At 50.6% G+C, this 27,555-nt stretch overlaps 3 protein-coding genes and 1 long non-coding RNA gene across 6 annotated transcripts in view; 2 read left to right on the top strand and 2 right to left on the bottom strand.

Moving 5' to 3' along the window:
• LOC140702712 (immunoglobulin lambda-1 light chain) overlaps positions 1 to 27,555 on the bottom strand; it is a 245,965-nt gene that overhangs the window by 76,615 nt on the left and 141,795 nt on the right. Inside the window, exons 1-2 of one of the 3 annotated variants that reach the window (XM_078381661.1) lie at positions 9,777 to 9,861; positions 9,395 to 9,692 (exon numbers count right to left, since the gene is read on the bottom strand). The exons of the other annotated variants lie outside the window; for them this stretch is intronic. Coding sequence (XP_078237787.1) covers positions 9,395 to 9,692; positions 9,777 to 9,822 — 344 coding nt within the window. The 5' untranslated portion in view covers positions 9,823 to 9,861. Of the gene's footprint in view, positions 1 to 9,394; positions 9,693 to 9,776; positions 9,862 to 27,555 lie in introns of those variants that run through there. 3 annotated transcript variants of the gene reach the window in all.
• Positions 1 to 27,555, bottom strand: part of LOC110070135 (immunoglobulin lambda-1 light chain-like) — a 261,296-nt gene that overhangs the window by 95,268 nt on the left and 138,473 nt on the right. The gene's annotated exons all lie outside the window — the stretch shown is intronic.
• LOC144584804 (uncharacterized) overlaps positions 15,686 to 27,555 on the top strand; it is a 41,910-nt gene continuing 30,040 nt past the window's right edge. The window contains exons 1-9 of the mRNA XM_078381908.1: positions 15,686 to 15,718; positions 16,498 to 16,571; positions 16,922 to 16,991; positions 17,142 to 17,212; positions 17,580 to 17,631; positions 17,874 to 17,953; positions 18,349 to 18,418; positions 18,551 to 18,621; positions 18,835 to 18,922. Of these exons, the coding sequence (XP_078238034.1) occupies positions 15,686 to 15,718; positions 16,498 to 16,571; positions 16,922 to 16,991; positions 17,142 to 17,212; positions 17,580 to 17,631; positions 17,874 to 17,953; positions 18,349 to 18,418; positions 18,551 to 18,621; positions 18,835 to 18,922 (609 nt within the window). The remainder of the gene's footprint in view (positions 15,719 to 16,497; positions 16,572 to 16,921; positions 16,992 to 17,141; positions 17,213 to 17,579; positions 17,632 to 17,873; positions 17,954 to 18,348; positions 18,419 to 18,550; positions 18,622 to 18,834; positions 18,923 to 27,555) is intronic.
• LOC140702664 (uncharacterized) lies at positions 19,378 to 20,875 on the top strand. The gene is made up of 5 exons (XR_012081897.2): positions 19,378 to 19,507; positions 19,647 to 19,717; positions 20,098 to 20,158; positions 20,439 to 20,507; positions 20,800 to 20,875. It is a non-coding gene; the product is annotated as an uncharacterized LOC140702664 (long non-coding RNA).

Here is a 27,555-nt window from a genome sequence, read left to right as displayed (position 1 = left end):
CGGAACCGGAGAATCGCTCTGGGGTCCCGGAGGCTCTAGCATGATGACGATGTATTAGCCATATGGGGGCACCGACAGGCTTCTGTTGGTGCCAAGAGTTGTAGAAGCCGCTAACCCTCCCACTCCCTCTCCTGCAGGAGATCTGGACTAGAGATAGGGATGAAGAAGAAAGAAAGGGTGATTTGTCAAGGTTGGGAAATCACAAATGGGAATGTATAATTTTTTTTCCAAATGCAAATTGATGAATTGATTTTTCTATTTATCTTTAATTTAAGATGCTATTAAATATCCCCTAGGAACCTAGAGATGCCAAATTTTCAGGGAAGCCTCCACTTCCTCTCCCCTACAAGTCCTGCAAGTTCAGGGACGTTTGGGTTTCGGACGTCCGGTTTATATACTCAGAAAGAAGCCCACCCAGGCATAGAAGAACGCTGGTTCTTCCCCATTTGGTGTATAGGAATAAAAGTTGAACTAGATGTTTAGTATCTGTGATTAATAAAATGTTGAAGAAGTTGCACCACCCACTTGAGGTGAAGCAGGAAATCATTCACTGTGGCAGGTGTGCCTCTGATTGTCCTTTCTGGTCATTCATATGGATATCAAACCTGACCAGGTAACCTAATCTAACAAAACCTAGTTCTGCTTTGTCAATCATCAATCAATCAATCAATCAATCAATCAATCAATCAATCAATCAATCAATCAATCAATCAATCAATCAATCAATCAATCAATCAATCAATCAATCAATCAATCAACTATTCACTCACTCCGATCGTCAACCAACAGCCAATCAATCACCCAAAAAGTCCCTTTTCTTCTCTGTGACCAATATTGAATAAACACACATGACATAAAGCAGAATGTGACCAAATAGAATAATCGCTGGTGAGTGTTTCGCCCTTTACATAGGGAGCTTTAATAAGGGAGATTATTAATTAGAAGTTTAAGAAGCCAATTCCTTGGCAGATTTTTCATGCAGCAGCAGAAATTTCTGCAAACGTTCAGATCTGAAAAAAAGAAGAACATGTAAAGTGCATCAGATTGTCTTGCAATTTCCATTTTAATTTTTTTTCTATATCACAATTTAAAAAAAGACACTATGTTAGAAGAGGAGAAATCAGTTCAACTTTCCAGAATGGCAGGGACATTGTTTTGATCAGAAAGGTTGGCATCCCTACCTCACCCGACCTGGAACTGCCGACAGAGATGGGCCAAGATGAAGGTCCGGCAGTGCTTTGGAACCAAGGAAGCTTCTGTGCTTCGAAGGGGAACATATTCTCTTGAAGAATCACCAATAAGGACCTTTCAGGTCTGTTGGCGTATTTCTTCATTCTCTTGGGCAGTCTCATTTAAATCTAGACATTATCGCAGGTCCCTTTATTCCATATCTGTTTTCCAAAATGTATCAACGTTGTGCGGGAAATGTTGCATACCTCATTTTCTCAGCAATGTTGGGCTTCTTACAATGATTATTTCAGTGCCCCAACACAGCTTGCATCCAACACAGGAGCTGGGCTTGGAGATCCACCTAGAGAACTTTCAGTGTTATTTATGCAAGCACCATAAGTTGGGCTTTGAAAGACACGAACAACCCACACAGCCATTTCAATGGGATGTGTATTACAAGTAGAGAAGGGGACGCACCGCCAAAAGGGTGGTTTATCTTGGTTTGTGGTTTGTCAAGATTGATGAACTGTGAAGGAAAGCAGGAGGAAAGTGAGCCGTCCTCATTGATAGAAGGTGTTGGGATATGTTTCTACGCTTAAGCAAAAGTTTTTCTTGTGTCCATGAGTGATTACTGTACTTTACAACACCACTGAATTTACCGAGCTGGCCTCGCTACAAGAAGGGTCAAAAGAGGAAAAGGGAAGCAGTGGGAGCGGGGCGACAGAGGTGAAAGAAATCTTAATGGAGGAGGAAGGAAAGATGGAGGAGATGAAGGGAAGGATGGAAGTTTGTCTGTTGGAAGAAGGAGAGAATGGAAAGGGGGAGGAGCTAAACTGTCTGTGTGGGATGAGAGTATAAAAGATCAAGGGGAGAGGAGATTCGTTAGTAGGTTTGAGGACGAGGGAAGGAAAAGGAACGAGGAGAGAGAGAAGGGATTTACAGATGCAAATTACGAGAGAACACGTGGGCTTCTCAGAGACTCCCCTAATCTGAAGGTTGGAGGGCTGTTACCGGATCCAGAGCTAAAGAAAGATGGAGAGACGGTATACGAGACTCAGGAATGGACGGTGATCATTTTCCCGCGGGGAGAAGGACGAGGCAGGAAAGTGGTCAGACCAGACCAGACTTACAACAAACCACCGAAGGAAGGGGACTGGCCTCGACGCCCATGTTGTGGCACCATTTGCGTGGTGAGGAATGCCCCTCTTTGTAATCCTAGGGATCGCGAGCGTTTTGGCCAATGAGCTATGCTGGTTTCCAGAAAGAATTGACCTCGTCCAGTTACGGACCTTTGCCTGACTTACTATGTTTTGATCCTGTTGAAATAGTTGTGGAAAAGCTGAAAGTTCATAAAACCGAAGTTGTGAACGTTACAGACAAGTCTCGGTCGTCATTTCCTGCCAAAACTGAGGAACTGCCACCACTTCCAAATAAACTCAATCACATGAACCAAAAGCCACAGCTGCCGGAGGCTCGGCTGTCAGAGGCCATCGCAGCAGGGGTGGCCGTGGGGGTGGCCGAGCTAAGGAACCCATGGGAGCAGTGGGAAGGGGGTGGGGGGTAAGGGCCCCTCTCTGCCCATGCGCCTGCTGATCAGCTCTTCAGCGCACCCATAAGCAGGTGCGAAAGGCCTCAGGGAAGGCTAAGTTATCGAGCAGCCTAGTCTGCCTTCTCTGGCTATGGAGGACTTTTCAAAAAGGGCAAATATTGATGCCTTCATATTCATCAGGGTCTCTGAAATTAACAAATACAAAGGGACAAATGGGTCAAGCCACAGTGAGGTCAGTCGGACTCTTTTAGGGACTAAAATAAATTTGCTCAAAGATGTTCCAAGGCACCTTCGTAATTCCTGCCAATACTTTCTAGTCTGGAGATGTGGTTTTTCTGAACGGAGGTGTGATTTGACCTCCAAATCAGTTGAAGTTGAAAGGCACTATTTTCTGCATCAGCGCCTAAGCCACCTCTTGTGATATGTTCACACCCTTCATACTACCAGGTTCCGGCACTTTGGGGTTGAATCATTGGACACAGGGGGGAAATCAGGAGCATTAACAGCACGTGATAGATGTGGCTGCTTTTCTAGATCCATGTGTGCTGGTCAAATCCAAAACTTCTTTAGAAAATCTGTAGGAAAATCCTTGATTTCATGGGAACATCCCACATTCCTCCTGCCTGGTGGCCTAGAAAACAGAGCCAATGAGAGATGGAAACACAGCCCCAAACAGGCTCCACTGAACACGGTCTCCTCAGTCAGACACGTTCTGCCCCTTCTCTTCGTTCCTGGATGCTTTCCCTCCCTGGAGCAGCATCACAGATGAGCTGTTTTCTATGATTCAAGAAAAGTGAATTGTGAAAATCCAATGGGAGGATTTTTTTTAAAATCACATAATACAGAAAGGTACACATATATTTTTTCAGTATATTGATGAATCCAGAGTTCTCTTTAAAGACAATTTTTCCCTCAATAATATCTTTGTTACCAAGACGTTTGCTTAGCTGAAACCCAAAACCAGGACTATTCTGGGACTGAGCATTCCGCGCTCAATTGCTGTTGTGTGTGTGTTTTCCCTCGACCAATCAGAACAATGCTGGTTCACTATAGGGTGGACCACAGAGGCTCCGCCTCCAGAAATAGCGTTGACAGAAATATGGGCAACGGCAGAGTCACATTCAGCATTGAGAGATTTGCCTTGTTCTGCTTCGTTCCCCCTCTCTTTGGGCATCATGTTCTGGGTTCCCCTTCTTAGCCTGCTCTTCGCCTTGTGGTGCACAGGTGAGAACCTGCTCCTCGCCTTCGAATGCTGCTGTTCAGGTGAGTCTCCTTGAAAGGGGCAAGAGAAGACGTAACCACACCTCTCTCCTCCTTCCTTTCCAGGTGCAAACTCTCAATTCACAGTCTCTCAGCCACCATCAGCCTCAGTGTCACCTGGGAACACGGCGAAACTCTCCTGCACCATCAGCGGCACTGGCTATACTGTGTATTGGTACCAGCAGAAGCCTGGAAGTGCCCCCCGATACCTGTTATATTATAGCTCAGAGTCCAGCAAAGGTCAAGGCTTGGGGGTCCCCTCTCGCTTCTCTGGCTCCAAAGATTCCTCCAATACAATCGGCTACTTGACCATCTCTGGGGCCCTGGCAGAAGACGAGGCTGTCTATTACTGTGCTGCTTGGGACGGCAATGCTTGTCACGGTGTGACAGTCTAATGGGGAAGTAAGACAAAAACCTCCTCTTTCTGTCTCTCAAGCAGAATGAGGACAGCAAATGTCAGAATGCAAGCAGAGTCCTCGTTTCCTGTATCAAGCAATGTGCAGTTCACTCCTGGAACTTCACATGCAGGGACACAGTACAGTTTTTCTCTCTCTCTCTGTGTGTGTGTGTGTGTTTATTAGTGTTATTATAATTTTAATGGATTCCAATGCTTTCATGGTTCGTAACAGCCCATCCTTCATTTTCAAAAATGACCATCTCCATCGGAGAGAAGCCTTCTGTTCTCTGGGACTCTAAAGGGCTGCATTCAGTGAAGCAAAGTGAAGAGAAGATGATATCAGCTCGATAGGCCGAACGGCTCTACCTAGTCAGCATATTTGCCACTCACCCCCGAATTTCAATTTAAATCTGTTGGCTCGGACCTCAGCCTCTGCAGCAGCAGAAAAGAACGTTGGCCCATCTTCCCCGGGACAGCCTTTCTGGTTTCGAAGAGGGAGGGAACAACATGTTTTGTGATGGTACCCAACGGTCTCTTATCCTGATCACAGCCTCTCTCGTCCATGCAGGCAAAAGTCCGGCTGGTGGCTTAGAGGAGGCCCTGTGTTTGCTGTTTAAAATACTGGTTGTGTAAAGTCTGCTTGAATTGTTACAGGAAATAGCAGCCAACGGATACAGACCCAGATATTATTTTGGTCGTTGAGCCTGTTGCTAAGCATGCAACCAAAACACTCTCACACACCCCTGTAATCGGCTGCCTTATGCAAATACCCGCCAAACCTCTGCCTTTTTCACAAGATGTATTTGGAGAATGTTTTCAGAGCCTGAGCAGGGTTGCCGTAGGTCAGAGTTGACTTGGAGACCCTTGGTTGGTTGCCCTTGCCAAGGCATCCGGGTCCCCTCTTGTTCCTTCAGCTCCAAAGTTACGATGACCGTCTTCCTTCATTCCGTACCTCCACTTTCCTCTCCAGTTTAGCTCAACAAGGACTGCGCCTTTGCCCCACCCCCACCCCTGCCTGCCAAGGCCACGTGACATCTGCACGAATCTCTGTGGCTCCTTGAAGGTAATTTTCAAAACAGCCACCTGCTTCTCCAATCTTCACTGCGTTTTGATCATCGTTTCTCCACGGCCTGGAAACTCCTGAGGAAAACAAGGGAGAAAGAGCTGAATCTCCTGCTACCCAGTTCCTTGCAGGAGTCTGCAATGGGCACGCAGTGGCAAGGACAGCTGAAATGATGCACATTGGGGAAAGGCCATGGTCCATTCCCCATATGGGAGAGAAGTGTGAAAATATCGATTGTGCCCCTAAAAGTTTGGAACCGGCCTGGTGCCTCTGGGCTTCCATTCGGTTCCCCAGGTGCCAAAGATCGCTCCGGCAGGGCCTGAGGTTTGACCGCCACAGGAGCCTCGGCTGACAATGAGGCTGATGCTCGAGATGAAATAATAATCATGTGTCGCCAAGTCAATTCTGACTTATGGTCGCCCTTTTCGGGGTTTTCTAGGTAGAGAATACACAGAAGTGGTTTCCTCTGCCCTTCGGCTGGGGGGCCTTGTGGGACGGGGCAGCTGGCCCAAGGCCACACAGGCTGGCTCTTCTTGGAAGGCAGAGTGGAGTATCGAACCTCTGTTTCCACTGCCAGATATCTAACTCCCTGAGCTATCCAGCCAGCTAATGACTGGCATGATGATGGCTGTCACACAATGGTGTGTTTTGATTGAGAAGATCTGAGGGAAGAGGTGGTCACTTCAGCCCCCCCCCCGCTCAGATCTTCTCTCTCTCTCTCTGTCGGTGGGTGTGTGAATCCCGGATGAGAGGAGATGACACCCCGCCACTCAGCCCTCCACCAGCATCATCATCTAGGCTGCTGGCCATGCCCCTTAGACTTTGCATGTTGTTGTTCAGGAGGATATTCTCCTCGATGTTCTTGTGGAAGCCAGTGGGAGGTTCCCATGCCAGGAGTTCCAGAGGATCCAGGTCTGGCCATTCCGTTCTCCTCAGGAATCCCATGGAGGTGTTTATCTAGAATCTTTTCCACACCAACATTCTTGGAATTCTCGGAGAAGAAGACGTTGTTTTATTCGGGACCAGACCGTTGACCCACCAAGTCCAGTCTCTTTTCACACCCGGATGGGTTAAAATCGGGCTCTCCGTGAGTTTTGGCCTTCCGTGCCAACTTCAGGGGTGGGGGGGGGGGAGGCTAACGGATTCCCAGTTCTTGTTGACCTTGAGGGGAAGCCATTTTTTCATCCTTTCAGGCAAGAGCCTTTCCCAAACCAGGACTCCTCGTGTGCAAAGCATGTCTGCTATCATTCATCTGCACAGCTCGATTGCTGCACTTCCAGAATGGGAGATGAGGCTTTCAATTTGCTCCTTCGGATGAAGGCATTGGAATCATAGAATCATGGAATTAACGGAGTTGGAAGCGGCCAATAAGACAATAAATGATGCCGGTGTTCTTTGGCTGTGGAGGATTTAAGGAAGGGAAGGCCCCCCAACCCGTTCCCTTTGTGAGACAAATTCAGATGCCTCCAGAGAGCTCACCATGGCTTGGCCTGTGTTTCTCCTTGGCCTTCTCAGTCACTGCTCAGGTAAGAGCAGGCAGAAAGAACCGCACACTCTACAGCTACACACCTGTTTGGGTTATGCCTTTATCATAGGTGCATAATACTTTTCTGGTATTTTACAACCCCAAATATGTATAAAAAAATTCAGCATTTTTGCAACTGTAACTCAGCCTGCCCCTGCAGCTCCGGGACAAGGAGTGAGTTTCTCCTGCACCAGAACCAGTCGTGGTCGCTGGAAGAATTTCATTCGGCTTCAGCAGAAACCCGGAGAGGCCTTGATGGGTTCACGGCTTCCCAATCAGAGGGCGCCGGTCTTTCACCATGACTAATGTTGAGGCTGAAGATGAGGCAGATTCCCAAGGAATCTGTTCCCAGGCAACAGTAACTCAGCCTGCCCCTGCCCCTGTGTTTCCAGGACAAGGAGTGAGTCTCTCCTGCACCAGAACCAGTCACGGTCGCTGGAAGAACTTCATTCGGCTTCAGCAGAAACCCGGAGAGGCCCCTCGCTTTGTCCTCTCTCCTGTTTGCAGCCGGGGAGAAGGGATCCCCGATCGGTTCATGGCTTCCCAATCAGAGGGCGCCGGTCTTGCACCATGACTAACGCTGAGGCTGGAGATGAGGCAGATTCGTGCTGTGCTGCTTGGCATGGCTGTGGCACTGTGCCTCATGGGGGTGCAACTGAGTGGGAACCTGAGACTCAAACCTTCCCTCTTCCTCTCGAGAAAGAGACAGAGAAACGGGACAAATGCTCCAGGATCTCTGATTTCCACCTTATGACTCCTCCACTTGATTTTCCTTGGGTTGTCCTGTAATTGAGCTTCATTTGTGTATTGTTGATTATGACAAGGTGAAACCGGTGTATTACATCGAATATATCACCTCTTAAACTAGAAATGGACTGAAAAGCCACGGGCAAGGGGTTGTGATGGAATAAAACTGGAAAGTGCATGCATGGATAGGGATTTAAATGTGCACCTTAACCATCACTGCAAACTTCATATTTGGTAAATCTGTAGTTGGCTTTCTTCACAACCTACAATGTTTCCACACCTCTCTTTGTGAAATATTGACCAGGGTCACATGTGCAGGGCCAGCCATTCTGTCTTTGAGTTGGGCCACTGTTACGATGCTTAAAATTTAACTATCAAAAGATGCCGTATCTGTTCCTCCCCTGCCTCTGCAGAGCTATGAGAACTGGGATCTTTTTCCTTAACTTCATGCTACAAAATCCGTTCCTTGTCCTTTATGGGCGTTCTTCTGCCACTGTCGGCGACTGCAGCAATAAATATGCTGTTTATTACTCTTATTTCTTCAGTGTTTTTACTAGATCATCATGAGAGCCGTGTAGGCATCATAGATCAAACTCATCCCATCCCGTTTCTAAATGAACAAAAAAGCCACGGGGAAGGACGTGTGTGCTGGAATGAAACAGGAATTCATTTACTGAAGATTCCTTGAGTCTGCAAGAATTCAGATTCACGCCTTCAGCGTGATGAAATACATGTTCTATAAGAAAAACATCATCACTGTTCCCTTCATTCCTAGACATTGTCTTCCTGGTTTTATCCACAACTTCCAATTTTTTCCACACTTTTGTTTCTGAAACATCAGCTACAACGAGAAGCCTGTGCAAGGCCGGCTCTTCCACCTTTGAGTTCTCAGACGCTGGGCGGCTCTTGCTACAGTTCTTGGCATTCCGCGATCCCCGATGCCAGAAACGATCGTTGCGTTCCTGTGCAGAAAGGAGAGAATGGGAAGGTTAGGCAGTACTATCACAGGGAGTTCTTCCCTGGTCCCTCCTAGTCGTTCCTGTGGAGACGTCAGCCACTTGATCCATTAAAAAAGGCCCCTCGGAGAATCTCTCTCTCTCTGTCTCTCTCTAAGGGAAACTTACAACTTCTTGCCAAGATCTGGAAATGTTTGTGAATTCACAAATCTGGAGAAAATCAAGTCCTCCTTCCAGGCAAACAATGTTTTAAAGAGGGAGCGTGCTACTGGTTTTTCTCATCCAAAATCAAAGCCGTATCATTTCGGACGTAGCCCCAGGAAATGTTCCTCTCTCCGTCTCTCTTTCATTTCAGATATTCCCCACCGACGTCTTCCCAGACAGAAGCTCTGTTTGCCAACAATGCATGTTTCATCCTTACCTTCATTTTCTATATCAAGCATCCTGGTGGATTTGAGGACTTTCACAGGGACTGAGGGATATTCATTGCCCTCCTCGTCCCGAGTGAGGAGAGGAGCCTGGAAAGGTCCCTTGAGCATCTTTTGGCATCTTATGCTCCTTACTCCACCGTTATGCAAAGAAAGAAAAATACAGAAAATCTGTCCTTCCTACGCGTTTCATGCACATTCAACCCCACGGGAAGAGCAGCAGTTTCAATAGAAAGCACATGTCTTTTCTAGCAGGAGGTTTTTGTCCCAGTTCCCCCTTCATTTGTATCACTGTGAGCTGATCTGTGTCACCATCCCACACCTGGCAGTAATAAACTGCCTCGTCTCCTGCTTGGGCCCTGGGAATGCTTAGTGTGGCCGTGTTGCCAGAGTTGGTGCCAGAGAATCGGTCCGAGATCCCATCGGGTCTGCTGTCGTCACTGTATATGATGAGGACTGGAGCCTTCCCTGGTTTCTGCTGGTACCAGTGCACATACGTACCCCCAATGTTGTTTCCTGAACAGGAGATTTGGGCATTTCCTCCCAGCGACACAGAGGCGGAGGGCGGCTGGGTCAGCACGTACTGTCCAGAGGAATCTGGAAGGGAAAAGGAACGCCTTAGGACGAAATAAAGTTCCACTTGTGAAAGGGATCAAGCAAGAGCACATTCCTACATGATACCTGAGGGATAAGAGAGGAAGGTGAGCAGGATGGGAGCCCAGAGCATGATGGGAATGGAGGTGACCCTTCTTTCCCAATTGCAGAGAGTCTTCTGACGCAGACCTTCCTGGCCCTTCTTAAACCTGGCAGAGGGGGTGACGCAGCCCAACAGGCAAATGATGTCACCTCCTCCATAGACTCCCTGCCCTCTTCTTTGAACCACCGAGAAATTTGCATGAAATGTGTAGGGTGGCCCTGCGGTCTGCTTTTTAGGAGATAGTTCTCTCCTTCAAGGTGTGCTTGTATGTGAAGGCCCATCTAGTCTAAGTCTGCCCAAAGTATAGAGGACCTTAAGAAGGGAAGGTAGCAACCCTGACGTTGTCCCTCATCCACTCGGGGATAGCAGAAGGTGCAGGTGGGCACACCGGTTGCTTGGGCTGGCCTATGGTCCTCCCAACTGTCCTGAGATGAACCATACTGCTGCCTACCGACCAGGGGTTCAAATCCCTGCTCTCTGCTTCCTGGAAGAGAAAGTCAGAAAGTATGTGGGGAATAAGGTGGTCCTGCCTCCAACCTGCGCCACTCCTTCTGGCCTCTGTGGCTTCAGGCCATCTCTGCCCTTCCAGAGGACCACCAGAAAGATGGAGCGGGGAAGGGTTTTGCTGTGAGAACCCTGGGAACTGACTTGAGGACACCTGATTACATTGGGCTGGATCTATACATGGGGCCGTGCACCAGATTTGGAAAAATGCCAAAGTGCAAATCAGAGGTGGACTCTTTCGGTCAACCTGCTGGGTCATTGGAGCAACTGTTCCTGTTTTCAGGGTTTGAAAAGAAGGAGTACAAACCAACCCATTAACAATGAATGCATTGCTTTTCTGATCAAATGTAAGACAAAATGGACTTCATTGAACGCTTCAAAATAATGCTTTGAAGGAACAGGAACTCACATTTCTTCTGTCCTCTCCAATAGTGGCTTCATCTGATTTGTGTGTTATGTGGGCGCTCACAATTCTTAGGCATGAGAAGGAGCTCTTTGGAACTGATTGTGAATCAAGGGAACATCATCAGTCATAGCCATGAAGGGAACTTGTGCAGAAACAGATATAGATATACAGTAGAACCAAGAATCCTGAAAAAGGGCTGTGCTTCTACTTTACATCATCCCACGGTTTGGAATGAAGCGGTATGGAGATGTTTGGTACCTCGCCTGCAATTCAACACATCCAGCCGCTGCAATGGTGTGTTGGCATCACAGGGACACAACATTCAACTCAACTCCATCTTTATTTGCGGCCTCTGACCCATTAAAATACATACATGTAATATTTAAAATAAGTAGAGCCAGTTAAAACATTTCAAGACAACTAAAACAATATAAAGTGAGAAGATAGATCACCCATATGATGTTTTCTGACATTAATGTTATATACCATCCATCAATCCCCATTTTACGGTCTTGGACCCATTAAAATACATACATGTAAAATTTAAAATGAATGGAAACTATTAAAATATTTCAAAACAGCTAAAACCGTATAAATTGATAAAATAGATTACCCACACAATGGTGTTTTTTTCTTTTTAAATGACAGGGTTAGGTAGAGGTCAAGATTGTTTTTCGTATTCTTTGGGCAGAGAAGAGGAATTCGGCCACTGATTCGGTGGTTGGGGCAGAATCTTGAGCTTAAAAACTTGGATGATAGCTGATATAAATTGTCCCTCTTTAGTAAAGAAAAAATGCAGGATGGTTTTCTGCATATTCTGGGCTGCTTGGATTATGGTCCGTCTATGGGTAGCCCAGGAAAGTTTATGATGGAATCTAATACCTAGGTACTTTATCTGTTTTACCTGCTCAATGCATGAACCGTTAATTGTCCATTTTCTAGGTAACACTATCCCTTAAGACCAACACTGGTCTATAAAATAGATAAAATATATAAATATATAAAAAATATAAAAGCATTTCTATCGAATGGGCTGTGCCGGACACCCTGGTCCTGAGCTGGCAGGATGTGCCCATCTGTGAAGTAAATGACTTCTGAAAATAAATCCACTCTTCCCTCGAATATTTAATGTCACCCCCACACCCTTTAAGGGCACAGAAGAAATGACGCTCACCAAAGGGCACAGGTTGCTGGAGGAAGCTTTTGCTGGTTGGGGAAAAGAGAGAAGGGTTTTGGAGATGAAAACCAGGTTGGTGTGGATAATCATTCTGGCTCCCTTATGCTCAGGCCAAGCTGGGGGCCAGCATCCTGGCTACACCAGAGGTTGACATTGAGGGGGGAAAGGCCAAGGAGCCCAGGAATCCCAAGGGTGGAGGAGAGCAGACCGCTTTGTTTCGCTTTGCTTTTTGTTTTGTTTCGTTGGAATGACCGGTGGCTTCGTTCTAGAACTGATCATGTCGGGATCCCTTTGCGAAAGCCTTTGCTCTCGGGATCTCCACCCAAAGGGACTCCCTGACGTCCCCCTGGATCTTCTGAATCTGGTTTTGCAACACAAACCACGAGAACTACATCCGCAAATGAGTTTGCTCCGACCCGGTTCTCAGCTCATGCAAAAGTCCGAAATGGGGGAAGCTGCTTTTCCTCCCAGTCCAGAAATTCCCAGGGAGAGGGACGCTTGCCTTTCAAGGATTGCGCCTAGAGACCTGTGGTGGCTGAAAGCCTACCACATTGTCTTGGCTTTGTGTGGACTGGAACTTAGAGGTTTAAGGGATATTTTGCAGTTCTCGAAAGCTTACGTTTAAAAAACCAGAGTGGAATCCAATCAAATGTTGAAGAGGTGGACATCAGCTGGGCTGAAGAAGCGCCCCCATGAAACCCCAAAAGAGCCACTGCTTGCTCTAAGACCTTTGATGGTGTCCATGATAAAGCGTGTTTCATCTTGAGGCAGTGAAGTGGACTAGTTAGGCCCATGGTCTAGGGGTGGAAAATCATGCTTCTAGTCCCCAGTGACCCATCAGACTCTGTGGCTGACGCTGGCCTTGCAGTTTTCCATCGGCTTGGCCTTTCTCACAAACTGTTTTGCGATGCTAAATTTAAGGACTGGTGAAGGGCCGATTGAGTTTGTGGGAGAGAAAAAAAGGCAGGAGTGAACAAAGCAAAGAAACAGATTCAGAAATTTGGATCATTTATTTCTTGATTTAAAATATTTCACCTCGCCTTGCTCGGGAGAAAAGGTCCCAAGGCAGCCTAGACAGCATGAAAGGGCAATCTTGGAAAGTGCGAAACAGGTAGACCAATCTTTTTGTGGAACTGACCCTCCTGATGGGAAGAAGGATGGCCGCCCCCCCTCTCAGCCCAGCCCGAAATCCTGGACCAGCCCCTCCTGCCTCTGGAGCCTCCATTCTGGGTGAGACTGGGGATGAACTTGCCCCCCTGGGCTAGCCGGGAAGGGTCACCAGAAGCGCCCAGTGGCCCAGGAGGAGGAGGAGGGAAGCCAGGAATAGGAGGAGGAGGAGGATGTGGGGTTTGGGGTCTGGGAGAAGGGAGACACAGGAGCCAGGCTAGGAAAGCGGTTGGCAGCCCCGCCGGCATCCCCACCCCTGAAGCCCTTTGGGAGCAGAGATGTGTTTTTATTCAAAAACATGGAGGTTCTTTGCCGGGTTCCACAGCCGGGGTTGTTGACAGGGTTGCCCGGGCGACAGGGTTCCGAGCCGGCCCGGGGCCAACGGTCATTTGTGCTCAAGGCAGGGTCACCAAGGGAGGTCTCTCCCGGGGATCCTCTCTCGGTGACTCGCTTTTTGGCACAAGGACTGCCCCCGCTAAAGGAGCATCCAGCCCCAGCGATGGCAGGAAGAAGAATCGCTCGTGTGTTCCAGGTAAGAGACCACAGGAGGGGTTGTGGGGCAGATGGGAGGGCTGGGCGACGGGCCCCCTTTTTGCTCCTGGCCCCCCGGCCAGCAGAGAGACAGCCCTGAAGGAGAGGGGAAACGGCAACAGCCCCCTTGGGTGTCACTTTGCTCCTTTCGGGGAGCACAGGGGGGGGAGAATCTGGTCCCCAACCTGCTCGTTGGTCCTGGAGTCCCCGAGAAATGGAAAGGCGGCTTTCTCAAGAACCGCCCCCCCACCAGAGCCAAAGAACAGCAACCGTCCCCCCCACGAATGTCCCGGGGATGTCTTCGGCTAGGGTTGCCAGATGTCAGGCAAAGGGAGGACATGTCCTCCTTTTTAGCCTAATGTCCTCCGTCAGGTAGTCAAAGATAAAAACCTTTAACATGTCAGGCTTTTGTATATTTTATGTTATAATTGTGGATGGGAGGGGGAGAGGTTGAAGGACCCCCTTCCCCCTGCTTTCCCCGCCCCCACCTGCCCGCCCACCCCCAGTATTTTGAAAAATAGCCCCTATTGAATTAATTTTCATTTTTTAACATGACTGTTTCTTGGTTGGTTCACTGAGACGTTTATTGGCAGCTATCGTAATAAAATTGTAAGGATTGTGGGTGTAATCTGGAACGATTCAAAGGAAACATGCAATATGTCCTCCTTTGTCCTCCTTTTTGTCTTTCTATGTCCTCCTTTTGGTACCCATGTATCTGGCAACCCTACCTTTGGCCCCTCCTGCTTTGCAGCCACTTTTCTCTCATCTGGGAAAGGGGGTTCCCCGAGTCGGCAAAGCCCCCCTTCCTCTCTTTCCTCTCAAAAGGGACCTCCTGGTTGCAGGACCCCCCCCCAAGGCTTCTCTGAGTGACCGGCTGCCAAGGGGGGCGGGAGTTTGGCCTTCCTGCTTGGAGGGGGGCTTCGTGGTGTGGGCATTGCTTCCCCAAATTCATTCATTTGTTAAAATGTTTAAAAATTCATTTTTAATTGAAAAATAAACTAAGAAATAAACGTCAGAACACCCCCCCAAATAAAAATTTTTAACAATGGAGAGGGAGAGATTGAGAGGTAAAGTTAAGGGAACCTAAAGTCTCCCCATTGATACAAAGGGTCACCTCTCCATCCAGAGGGATCCTTAGTAGTAACCTTTAGTGCTCTCCACCAAGCAGACCCCTTGAGATCCTGGCTGTTGTTGTTGTAGCTCCTGCCAATCTAGCCGTTCGAAAGCATGTAAACGGGAGTAGATAAATAGGTACCACCACAGCGGGAAGGTCATGGCGTTCTGTGTCTAGTCGCACTGGCCACATGACCACGGAGACTCTCCTTGGACAAACGTTGGCTCTATGGATTGGAGATGGGGATGAGCATCGCACCCTACAGTCGGACACAACTGGAACAAATGTCAAGGGGAACTTTTACCTTTATCTTAAGTTCTTCCAATTTTCCAAGTCCAATTTTATTTGTTTAAGTAATGTGACATAGTTGAATTCTTTGATGATTGCACATCTTGTGGTTAAATAATCTGCTTCCCCAAAAATAAGCCCTAACCTGAAAATAAGCCCTAGTATGATTTTGCAGGATGCTCATAATGTATAAGCCCTATTTAAGTGAAACCCCGCCATCCACCATTGTGCAGCATTGTGCAGCAACCAGAAGAAGATGACATGACTGTAAAGTAAACATCCTCAGAAAATAAGCCCTAATGCCTTTTTGGAGCAAAAATTAATATAAGACCCTGTCTAATTTTGGGGGAAACATGGTATAGTCCCAAATATTTAATCTTTTTGACTTTTTGTAACTTTGAGATTTCCTGGCGCAGGAGCCGGGCTAGGAAAGCGGTTGGCAGCCCCACCAGCATCCCCACCCCTGAAGTCCTTTGGGAGCAGAGATGTGTTTTTATTCAAAAACATGGAAGTTTTTTGCCAGGTTCCATAGCCAGGGTTGTTGACGGGGTTGCCTTGGCGACAGGGTTCCGAGCCAGCCCGGGGCAAACGGTCATTTGTGCTCAAGGAAGGGTCACCAAGGGAGGTCTCTCCCGGGGATCCTCTCTCGGTGGCTCGCTTTTTGGCACAAGGACTGCCCCCGCTAAAGGAGCATCCAGCCCCAGCGATGGCAGGAAGGAGAATCGCTCGCGTGTTCCGGGTGAGAATCCAGGAGGGGTTGTGGGGCAGGCGGGAGGGCTGGGCCAGGGCCCCCCTTTTATGCTCCCAGCCCTGGCCAGCAGAGAGACTGCCTTGAAGGAGAGGGGAAACGGCAGCAGCCCCCTAGGGTGTCGCTTTGCTCTTTTCGGGGTGCTAGGGGGGGCGGTCTAGTCCCCAACCTGCTTGTTGGTCCTGGAGTCCTCAAGAAATGGAAAGGCGGCTTACTCAATAATTGCCCCCCCAATAAAAAACAGCAGCCCTCCACTCACGAATGTCCATGGGATGCCTTTGGCCCCTCCTGCTTTGCAGCCACTTTTCTCTGACCTTTTCTCCTGCCCCTTGAAGGAACCTCCTGGCTGCAGGACCCCCCCCCCCAAGGCTTCTCCGACTGACCAGCTGCCGAGGGGGGGGGAGTTTGGCCTTCCTGCTTGGAGGGGGGCTTCGTGGCGTGGCTCTTGCTTCCCCAAATTCATTCATTTATTAAAATGTTAAAATGTATTTTTATTTGAAAAATAAACCTAGGAAATAAATGTCAGAATACCCCCCCTCCTTCAAATTTTAAAAATGGAGAGGGAGAGACTGAGAGATAAAGTTAAGGGAACCTAAAATCTCCTCATTGATACAAAAGGGTCACCTCTCAATCCAGAGGGATCCTTTTTAATGCTTTCCACCAAGCGGACCCCTTGAGATCCTGGCTGTTGTTGTTGTTGTTGTTTTTGTTGTTGTTGTTGTTGTTGTTGTCTTCAACCCAAATTTCTGGCTTTTCTTTCTCTCTGCCAGCGTCTGAGGAGGTGCCTCTGCTCCTGCTGCCGAGGGACCCCTGAAAAGGAGCAGCCCCCCGCCCCACCTGCGAGGTAGGACCCGAAAGAGCTGAAGTGCTGCCCTCCCCAGCATTTTCCAGAACCGGACCGAACCCAGGTCCCTGCCCTCCAGGAGCCTCCAGTGGAAACCCACCTGGTTTCTCACCTGCTGAGAAAAGAAGGGGAGGAGGAGCTCTGAATGGAGAAAAGAGGAGAAAAAGCCCCCCCAGAGATCGCTCTGACTTCCCTCTCCGGGTGGGGGAGGCTCAGAGGGCTTGGAGGGCAGGATGGAGGGGAGGGACCACCAGAGGTTCTGGGAGAACTCGATTTCCACGTCAGCCAATTGTGGGGTTGGGCTGAAGTCTCTTGGGGGGCTGACCCGTCATGTCTTCTTCTCCTCTCAGGGTCAAGGAGCAGCGGAAGGCAGGCCACTCTCAGCCAGGGCCCAGTCATGGGGAATTGAAGATTTCCTCGGTAAGGAGGGCAGCGAATGGCTTTGCCCTGGGAAAGGGGGCTCCCGGGGGAAGAGGGAAAGGGGGGGGGACCTCCCTGACTCCAGAGGGAGGTGGCCTTCTGGCGCAGGGTCGGAATGTCCTCCAGTTCATGCCTCTCTTTCATCGACAGGATTCCTTGGCAGTCCAACCTCCCCTGACCCCACGGAGCAGCTTGGGTTCCTCGTTAATATCAGAGGAAAAGTGAGTCAGCCGAAGGGACCGGAATGGGTGGCTTATTTCGGTTCAAAGACACCCCCGACTCCAGAGCGAGGGGAGGGGCTCGACTGGTCTTGCACACGTCCAACACCTTCCGTCCAGCTTTCCAGCTCCCTCCCGGGAAAGAGGGCTGGCCCTTGGCCCACCTCCTCCCAGCTGGCAGGGCAGGTCTCGCAAGAAGGAAAGGGAGCCTCTCTATTCAGAGGGAGTCTACCTTTGGCAGGAGGATCGGGGGGAGCCCCTCGGGAGGAGGCCGGCCACTGCTGCCCTGCTGGGTGGGAGAGGGCTCCCCCGACCAGGAGGCCCCTTCCGATGTCCTGTTCTCACCTCTTGGGTGGGCTTTTTCTCCTAGTCTCCTGCAGGTCCCTCACCCAAGGAGGCTGGAGGAGGATTCCTTCAGTTGGGTAAGTGAGACCTGCTTTCCTTCCAGCCCCCCTGTCCCCGATGGGGTTTGGGCAGCAGCCCTTTCCTCACTGGAATGCTGTTCATGGAAGACAAGCAGGAAAGGGTGGCAGGCGGTTTTCCCCAAGGAAAGAGGGCTCCTGGGGGAAGAGGACAAGGCGGGACCTCCCCGACTCCAGAGGGAAGCGGGCTTCTGACGGAGGGTCGGAACGTCCTCTGCTTCATGATTCCCTTTTATTTCCAGGATTCCCATGACGCCAACCTTCTTGAGCCTCGGGGCTACCTGAGCAACTGGACCCTGGTGGTGAAAACCAGTGCAGAAAGGTACTCTCCTCCGTGCCATGGGATGGGAAGGGGTGACCTGGTTTGGCCCACGTGCCCGACAGGCAACCCCGAGGTTCTGCCATCAACCTGAGAGCCAGGAGAAGGGCGAGGAGGGGGGAGGATCAGGCAAAGGGGCTCCCTGTGGCTGGAGCCCCAGGTTCATCCCGTGGGTCTCAGCTTCTGCGTCTGACCTGGAGCATCTTCTTCCTACAGGCAAGTCGGAGAAGGCCATCAGTTGAAGGAGGAGGGGGAGGCTCAGAGGGCTTGGAGGGCAGGAAGGAGGGGAGGGACCACCACAGGTCCAAGGAGAACTCAATTTCCACCTCAGGTGATCGGGGGGGGGCACTGCAGTCTTTGGGGGGGGGCTGATCTGTCATGTCTTTTTCTCCTCTCAGGGTCAAGGAGCAGCAGAAGGCTGGCCAGTCTCAGCCGGAGCCCAGTCTCCGCAATTCGAAGGACTCTTCCGTAAGGAGTGCGGCGGGTGGCTTTGCCCTGGGAAAGGGGGCTCCCGGGGCAAAATGGGGGGACCCCCCCCGGACTCCAGAAGGAGGGGGGCTTCTGGGGAAAGAGTCCAAATCTCCTCCGGTTCATCGACAGGATTCCTTGGCTGTCCAACCTTCCCTGAGCCGGCAGAGCAGTTTGGGATCCCTGTTGGCCTCAGCAGAAAGGTGAGTCAGCCGAAGGGACCAGAAGGGGTGCCCTCGTTTGTCCCACGTGCCCGACAGGAAACCCCGAGGGTCTCCGGTCAACCTGAGAGCCAGGAGAAGTGCGGGGCACGGATCAGGCAAAGGGGCTACCTGTGGCTGGAGCTCCAGGTTCATCCTGTGGGGCTCAGATGGCTTCACCTTCTGACCTGACCCGATGTTCTCTTCGTTCCACAGCACAGTCAGCGAAGACAGTCTCCTGGAGGAGGAGGAGGAGGAGGAGGAGGAAGAAGAGACTCAGTTGGAGCCTGTCCCCGTCGCCTCGGTATGGATGAGATGATGTCTCCTCATCGAGAAGAGACGAGAGCCGTGCATTGGACATGGGGCTCTCGGGGGACCTGAGAGGCCGGTGGGATTCTGGGGGAGGGTCCGAACATCATCCCGTTCATGACTCTCTTTCATCGACAGGGTTCCCAGGACGTGGAGGAGAAGAGCCGGAACGTGGCTCCAGTGGAAGAAGCCACTGTGGAATGGTAGTCCCTTTTCCCTGGGTGGACGGACGTGCCCTCCACAGGACCCCCAGACCTCCCCCCTGCCCTCAGCCTCAGAGCCAGGGCAAACACAGGGGTGGTCAGGCAAAGGCTGGGGGGGGGGGAGAGGAACCCTTTCAGTAAACTGGTTCCTGGGGGTCTCCCAGTGGGTGTAAAGGAGAGGATGGGAGGCGAGTGCTGATTTTGGAAGCAGAGCCCAGGAGGTCGAAAGAGGAACCGGGGCTAATGACGGGAGGGCGGGCACTCCTGCCTCCTGTTGCTGACCTGTTGTGCCCTCTTCCCATAGCCTGGTCGGGAAGGAGGACATTCCCCGTCGTCTGCAGGCAAAGGACACCCATTTGACGGCTCCCTCCCCCTGGGTAAGGTGGAAGTCATGGCTTCTCCTTCTTCCTCCTCGGGGAAGAGGAAAAGGGGGGACATCCCTGACGTCCAGAGGGAGGTGGGCTTCTGGGGAAGGGTCCAAACTTCCTCCGCTTCATGCCTCTCTTTCATCCACAGGATTCCTTGGCAGTCCAACCTCCCCTGAGCCGGCGGGACAGCTTGGAAATCCTGTTGGACTCAGCGGAAAAGTGAGTCAGCCGAAGGGACCGGAAGGGGTGGCTTGGTTTCGTTCAGAGATCCCCCCCAGGCTTCAGAACAAGGGGAGGGGCTAGACTTGCACATGTCCAACGCCTTCTGCCCAGCTTTCTAGCTCCCTCCCGGGAAAGAGAGCTGGCCCTTGGCCAACCTCCTCCCAGCTGGCAGGGCAGGTCTCGCACCCGGTTCATGGCTGCAAGAAGGAAAGGAGCTCCTGTATTCAGAGGGAGTCTACCTTTGGCAGGAGGTTTGGGAGGAGCCCCTCGGGAGGAGGCCGGCCACTGCTGCCCTGCTGGGTGGGAGAGGGCTCCCCCGAGCAGGACGCCCCTTCCGATGTCCTGTTCTCACCTCTTGGGTGGGCTTTTTCTCCTAGTCTCCTGGAGGTCCCTCACCATCGCGCCCCTAGGAGGCTGGAGGAGGATTCCTTCAGTTGGGTAAGTTTGACCTGCTTTCCTTCCAGTCCCCCTGTCCCCCCCCCCCAGTGGGGTCTGGGCAGCAGCCCTTCGCTCACCGGAAAGCGCTGCATGGACGCAGCCGGTGGATCCTGGGAGGTGGGGCGCAGGTAAGAGGAGGAGGAGGGGTTTTACCTGCAGTGACTGGGAGCCCAGCTGCCTCTCTCCTCCTCCTACACACAAACGCTCCTAAAAATAGGGGTCTCAAAAGGTCTTTGGCTTGAGTCCTGGTTCTCCTTTCACAAAACCTTCTTTTTCATAGTTGTCCTCGGAGAACAGCATCGGCAGCGAGGAGGACTTCGTGATGGAGACATTAAATCAACTGCTCCAGGTAATGATCATCCAATGAGCCAGATCAAGAGCAAAGCAGCAAGTGCTGCCAGTCGAGGAAAGGGAGGGAAAGAGGGTTCAGGGCGTGTTGGGGGTTCGAGGGGCCACAGCCCCTGCCCACCCACCCATCAGAAGGGGCCCCTTCTGTACAAGTCAAGGCGTGTTTGAAAAGTCCTTCCCATTATTAAAACATCATCTACGCAGACACAACATGCTAGGAAGGTAGCCGACACCTGAGTCTGTGTTTCTTTGCACGTGGCCTCCTAATATCCTGATATTATGTTTTCACACAGGAGACACAGGACATCGTCGAGGATCCAGACAATTGAAGGGGAGGAGAAAGAAAAAACAGGTAAGAGCAAGAAAGAGGTTTTCCTAGAGTTGGCAGTTCAGTCTGAGCTGCCACCAAGGACGGCAAAGTGCCTAAATTAAAATTTCCACATCTTTATTTTCTTTTATTTTCCTTCTCTTTAATACAGGATCCTCATTTTAACCAGCCAGTCCAGCCATCCAGACCTCCACAGCAGCAAGCGAGTCAAGCCAGACCAAGAAGACCAGCCAGTCCAGCCACCCAGTCCAGTCCAACCAGTCCAGCCAGCAAGTCCAGCCAGTCCAGCCAGTCCAGCCAACCAGCCAGTCTAGACTGGCTAGTCTGGCTGGACTGGCTAGACTAGACTGGATGGACTGGGCTGGACTGGACTGAACTGGCTGGACTATACTGGCTGGACTGGGCTGGCTTGGACTGGCTTGGATGACTGGACTGACTGGCCTAGACTGGATTAGACTGGCCTAGTCTAATCCAGCCACTGGGCTGACTGGATTAAACTTGTTTGACAGGCTGGCTGTTCTGGCCGGACTGGCTGGCTGGATTGGTTGGACTGGCTGGCTGGCCTGGCTGGCTGGCCTGGCTGGCTGGCCTGGCTGGCTGGCCTGGCTGGCCGGATTGGCTGGCCTGGCTGGCCGGCCTGGCTGGCTGGACTGGCTGGCTGGACTGGACTGGCTGGCCTGGCTGGCCTGGCAGGACTGGCTGGCTGGACTGGCTGGCCGGATTGGCTGGCCTGGCAGGCTGGCCTGGCTGGCCTGGCTGGCCTGGACTGGCTGGACTGGCTGGCTGGACTGGCTGGCTGGACTGGCTGGCCGGACTGGCCGGACTGGCTGGCCGGACTGGCTGGCCGGATTGGCTGGACTGGCTGGCTGGACTGGCTGGCTGGACTGGACTGGCTGGACTGGCTGGACTGCCTGGCTGGCTGGACTGGCTGGCTGGACTGGTTGGCTGGACTGGCTGGACTGGCTGGCTGGACTGGACTGGCTGGGCTGGCTGGACTGGCTGGCTGGTCTAGCAGGACTGGCTGGCTGGACTGGATTGGCTGGACTGGCTGGCTGGACTGGCTGGACTGGCTGGCTGGACTCGCTGGACTGACTGGGTGGACTGGCTGGACTGGCTGGCCGGGCTGGCTGGACTAGAAGGACTGGCTGGCTGGACTGGCTGGACTGGCTGGCTGGACTGGCTGGCTGGACTCGCTGGACTGACTGGGTGGACTGGCTGGACTGGCTGGCCGGGCTGGCTGGACTAGAAGGACTGGGCTAGCTGGACTGGCTGGCTGGACTCACTGGACTGGCTGGCTGGACTGGCTGGACTGGCTGGCTGGACTCACTGGACGGGCTGGCTGGACTGGCTGGACGGGCTGGCTGGACTAGACGGACTGGTTGGCTGGACTGGCTGGCTGGTCGGGCAGGACTGGACTGGCTGGACTGGCTGGACTCACTGGACTACGAGGGAGGTGTCCCTGAAGAACCTGTTGGATATCACAGAACTAGACACACGACGAGAACAACTAGAAGCACGACGAGAACAACCAAGGGACGATGCAAACACAAAGCTGGAACTCCATATATGTTCGGGCCCAGGGACAGATCAAAGCAAGATGATTTATATGTTTTTTTTTCCAATGCTCTCTGGAAACTTGGGAAATTCAGGACTTAAATGAGGTTGGAATCTCTGTCCTCAAAAGGGGGGAGGGGGTATTTTTTATTTTTATTTTTGTTACTGTATTTTGTTGTAGTTTGTAGATTTATATGTTCAAATAATTTTTTTTTCACAAAAAATAGAACAGAAAAGTCTATCCTGTTTTTTTTCTGATGCCCAAGAACCAGTGGCTCCGGGTCATACTGGCTCTGGAGAAGGAGGTTTTCCCCTTCTAGCTCAGGGACAGCGACCGTGTGACGGCCTGAGGCAAAGGATTTATTAATTCCCCCGCTTCAGCCGGGATCTCTACACTCTTCCCACTAGACTGAAGGGCATTTTCAGATGTACAGGTAGAGCCCTGCTCATTTTCCAAAAGCATTCATGGGATGGAAAGCATTTGGGTGCATTTTCTTTCCCCTCCAGAAATGCTCCCAAGAGCTGGACCGACTCCCACGTTGCGTTCTCAGGGTGTCCAAGCAGAGACTTGTGAGGAGATAGGAATCGGAGTTCATGGCAAGTGATCTTGAGAGACCCCTCGGTGGTGGCCAGGTGGCAGGACGCCTTTCGCGGGGATGCTGCTCATTTCCTCAGCGTGGAGAGGACGAGGGAAGCTTCTTGTCTCCGTTCCTCCTCAGAAGGTATCCCTGTGAAACATGCTGGCAGGCCTTGACCAGGCAGTGCAGTAATAAACCGCCTCGTCTTCCCCCTCAGTGTTATTGATCGTTAAAAGGCCCGTGTCCCCAGATTTGGAAGCCGTGAACCCATCCGGGAGCCCTTCTCCACTGCTGTTGCAAACGTCACAGTGAACAAACCGAGGGGCCTGCCCAGGATTCTGTCAGATCCAGACAAAAGAGTTGTACCAGCCCTCGCTGCTTCTGGTGCAGGGCAGTTTGAGTCTTTGTCCCAGGGATACAGAGACCGATATCGGCCGAGTCAGTGCTGGCTGTGAATTGACGCCTTTAGAAGACAAAAGAGGGGAAAGAAATCTCCATTACAGGAGCTCACACATAATGCACTGTTTGTGGGTGGCCCGTGGGATGAAACTGCACGTAAAGTTAATTTTTCTCATCGTTACCATCATAGGGATAGAGAAGTGCCAAGAACCCCAGAGCCCAGGCCATGGCGAGCTCTAGAAAGGAGTCTTCCTCTTTCCGAAGCAGAGACAGGCCTGGATGGGGTGACCTGTCGTTCCCCTCCTTCTTTAAGTCACACCAAGCAGAATAAAGGGTGCTCCATTATGTAAATCCTCTGACAGCCACTCTTGTCTCTGGCGCAAAGACCTCACATCATCTCCAGAGCAAATGCAGCAGATCCAGGGTCTGCATGTCAGAATTTAAAACCAAAGAAGGATGTTCAGGATGACCCTGAGCAATGGGGACCTCGTTCACCACAAAGAGGCTGATGCAGAAGCGGGCCCAGAGGAATCAAGGGCCCACCCTGTACGGTCCTTGGCCCGGAGCTATGCCCAATCCCATGCTTCTCCCCTGAAGCGTCTCGGGTCATGGGTAGGAAGGAAGAAGACCTTCTCTCTCTCTCTCTCTCTCTCTCTCTCTCTCTCTGGGATCAGCCAGAGGAAGGGCAAGCCCGAAGGGCCAAAGACGTGCGTGTCCCCGAAAGAGAGCAAAGGATTCCAAAGGCCGTTCCAAACAGCCAGCAGGAGAAACGAGCAAAGGCTTCGCCTCCCCTCCTGACTTGCAAACTGAAAGCATGGATGGAGGGTGGCTTGATCTGTCCCTGAGCCCTTGTGGATTCACAACTGCAGGGGACCAGAAGAGGTGAGGGATGCCATCCATGAGCTGGTTTATCCTCCCACGTGAAACGAGACACCACTTTCCAACCATTCCTTGCCACGAAACAGTGAGATTCATCCCCACACCCCATCGTACTCAAAGAGGACTTGCCTGTCTGTTTGACGCGTTCTTGAACTGTTTGACTCATTCTCGCATGCCAATGGCCCCTTGCTTTGTGGACTGTCCAATGCACAAGACGGGGTGTTTCTCATCCTTCTGAGGAATCACCTCGGCTTTTTCTGCTTGCAATGTGTGCGTCCAGGTGTGTGCTTACCAGCAGAGTCAAAGAAGGCAATGGAGGTGTTCTGTGTGAAATGCACAAGCTACCATAAGGGAGGAAATGTCTTCTTTCTGCTTTGGGTGAGATGTCTCACAGGGACCCGAAAATCCTCCACATGGTTGTCTCGATGGGTCTCTAAGATGCTGCCTGGCTTGGGTGAGGGACCACTTTGTCCAGCTCTCTCTTCCCACAGTACACAATCAAACATACCTGGATAGCCCAGATCAGGATGTGACAAGGATTTTTAAAAAAAGAACAACACTAGAGAGTCTTTCTTCTGGTTTTCAATTTTGATCTGGTTGCTTAGTGCTTACACGGATTTATGAGAAAGAGCCTCTGAAGTATGAAAATGCGGCAGGAGCGGTGGAACTCTCTCATCTCCTTGGGAAGACCGCCGCCCGACCCTTGCGTGCAAAACGAGTGTCTCGTTCATCATCTAGCAAGTAGGTTTGCTGATTATCAGGAGGAGGGACGTCAGCGGCCAATTTGAGCTTTGAAAGCATCTGGAAGCCCCCTTGTGTCCCTCGACGGGGAGAAGAGTGGGAGAGAAACTGAGTCAAGGAATAACTTGAGTGAACAAGATTGCAATTCAAACAGGGCCTGCAGAGCTGAGGCTAGGCCAAACCAAGTTGTCTTGTGAACGTTTGATGTTTGCATGAACGATCAGAAAGGACCAAGAAAAAGCTACACTTCCTGCCTCCTTCCAAGTGGCAGGTGCCAATCTTTCAGCCATCTCAACAGACATTTTAATTGTTGTTGTGGGTTTTTCGGGCTCTTTCGCCATGTTCTGAAGGTTCTTCTTCTGGACATTTCGCCAGTCTCTGTGGCCGGCATCTTCAGAGGACTGGATAGGAACTCTGTCCATGCTCTGACTGCATGAACATTTTAATGCTTTGAGTTGTCAGAAATGTAGAGCAGAACCATCACCCCCCTGAAGGCCAAGGGCAGAAGAACAGGGACCCAGAAGGGGAGCAAGTATAGGAGGTAAAGCGCTGTAGTTCCTCACCGACCCAGGCTTAGTTCTAGATGAGAAAAGAAGAAACACACTCTCTCTTAAACAAACAAACAAACACTCTTTGCCAGGAAGGAGGACATGACTTTCTATTCTCTAGATTTGTGAATTCACAAGTGTTTCCAGATCCTGAAAAGAAACTGTACAGTGGCCGTATAGTGAGAGGTCCCTTTGAGGCACATATACTATTGACCAAGGACTAGGAAGGACCAGGAAAGAATTCCCCATGATTTTGCTGAATAGAATCAGAGCAAATTCTGAATTCTGCACAAGCAGTTGAGTGGGCAGAGCAGAGAACCCTGGAGGTGTCCCAGAATCATAGAATCATGAAGCGGGAAGGAGCCCAAAAGGGCCAGGAAAGCTAATCAAAGGATATCTGGCAAGTGGTTGTCTACATTTCTCTTGAATGCCTCCCCTGTTCCCGCACTCACCATCTGATGAGGTAATTCGTTCCATTCCCATTCAACTGTAACATTTAGGAAGCTTTTCCTGATATTAACCAGAGATCTGACTTCCTGTAACTGGAGCCTATTGTTGAGTGTCATGCAGTCAGAGATAAAAAAATATTAATAAAAATATTTAATGTTCTGGGCCCTGCGATGAGCCCATTTGCTCTCCAGGCACGGTTAGCTTCTCCTAGTTTGATATGGGCCTTTAATCATCATCCTCTGAGTACGATTCTGTAGCCAATTGTTTATCACCTGACAGTTGTTCTATCCAGCCTAAACCTTGTTAATTTGCTAATCAGCATTCCTTCTGTTTATCAGAGATTATGCAATCAAAAATTGAGATTGGATTAATCTGATGTGCTTCTAGTTATTACTGTTTTTTTTAAAAAGATGTTTGCATTGCAACCGCTTAATAATCTGTCCCAGAAATTTCCCTGAGATTGATGTCAGGCTGACTGGCCTGTAGATTCCAGGTCCCTCCTTTTTTGCCCTTTTTGAAGACAGGGATAACATTAGCCCTCCTCCAACCATCCATGATTTCAAGAAATAATGGATAGCGGTTCTGAGAGTTATTCAGCCAATTCCTTCCGTACTCTTGGATGCACTTCATCTGGCCCTGGGGATCTGAACTCATTGAAGGCAATAAGATATTCCTTGAAAAGGACAAAGGTGATCCAACAGTTATAAATACTCAATTCCCAAATAAACTGCACCAGAGCACAGAGTGCTACTCTTGTCCTCTGAAGATGCCGCCCACAGAGACTGGCCCAACGTTAAGAAGAACAACCTTCAGAACACGGCCAAAGATGCCCAAAAAAACCCCACAAGAACCATTATTCCTTGACTGTTTATTAATCTCCTCCTCAGTCTCCTCAGTCTCATAGTATCAACCACATAAGTCAGGAATTGTCATAAGTCAGAAATATTTGACAGAATTTGTGAGGTGCAAGGCGTGTCTTGCTAGCAGTCCATCTTCCAGGAAGCTTAGCCCATCGTGCCAAAAACCTAGTCCTTCACTCCGACAACACCTTCGTGGCCAATTGTTAACCCAGAGTATTTTCCTTTCCTTTTCTGTTCCTCTTCTAAGTGTGAAAACTACCTGGGTTCCAAAAATGATCATTTTAAATCTTTGAGTTGTCAGAAATGTACACCAGCAGTTCTCCCTGAAGGGGACTCTGACCGTTTTTTTAGAGGAAAAAAAACCCTTTTTCAGAATGGGGCTGAGGGGAGAGGCTCCGTGGGTGGTTTCCTGGCTGCCTGGCAGCACATCCGGGAACGCCAAGGGAATTGGGGGCATGTTCCATGAGAAACGTTCCCATGGAATGGGGAAAGGTCCTGGGCACACCCTTACACCTTCTGGCGCTCCCCTTCTGCCCGGCTCTTTCAAGAGAGACAGAGAGATAGGGAAACGAAGGGAACTCTCAGCCACTGGATATGGAGAACAAGGGAGGTCATTTCCCCCACAGTTATTCCCAGTTATTGAGCCAAGAAAACACACGAAGGGCCTACTGGGGTGGTCCAAAGGGTCATCCTGTCCAGTGCTCTGTTGCCA

This window comes from Pogona vitticeps, chromosome 14 (assembly GCF_051106095.1).
Source record: "Pogona vitticeps strain Pit_001003342236 chromosome 14, PviZW2.1, whole genome shotgun sequence".
In the NCBI taxonomy this organism is placed as follows: domain Eukaryota; kingdom Metazoa; phylum Chordata; class Lepidosauria; order Squamata; family Agamidae; genus Pogona; species Pogona vitticeps.
The sequence above is the reverse complement of the archived record's forward strand: the minus strand, read 5'-3'. Positions and strand labels throughout refer to the sequence as shown.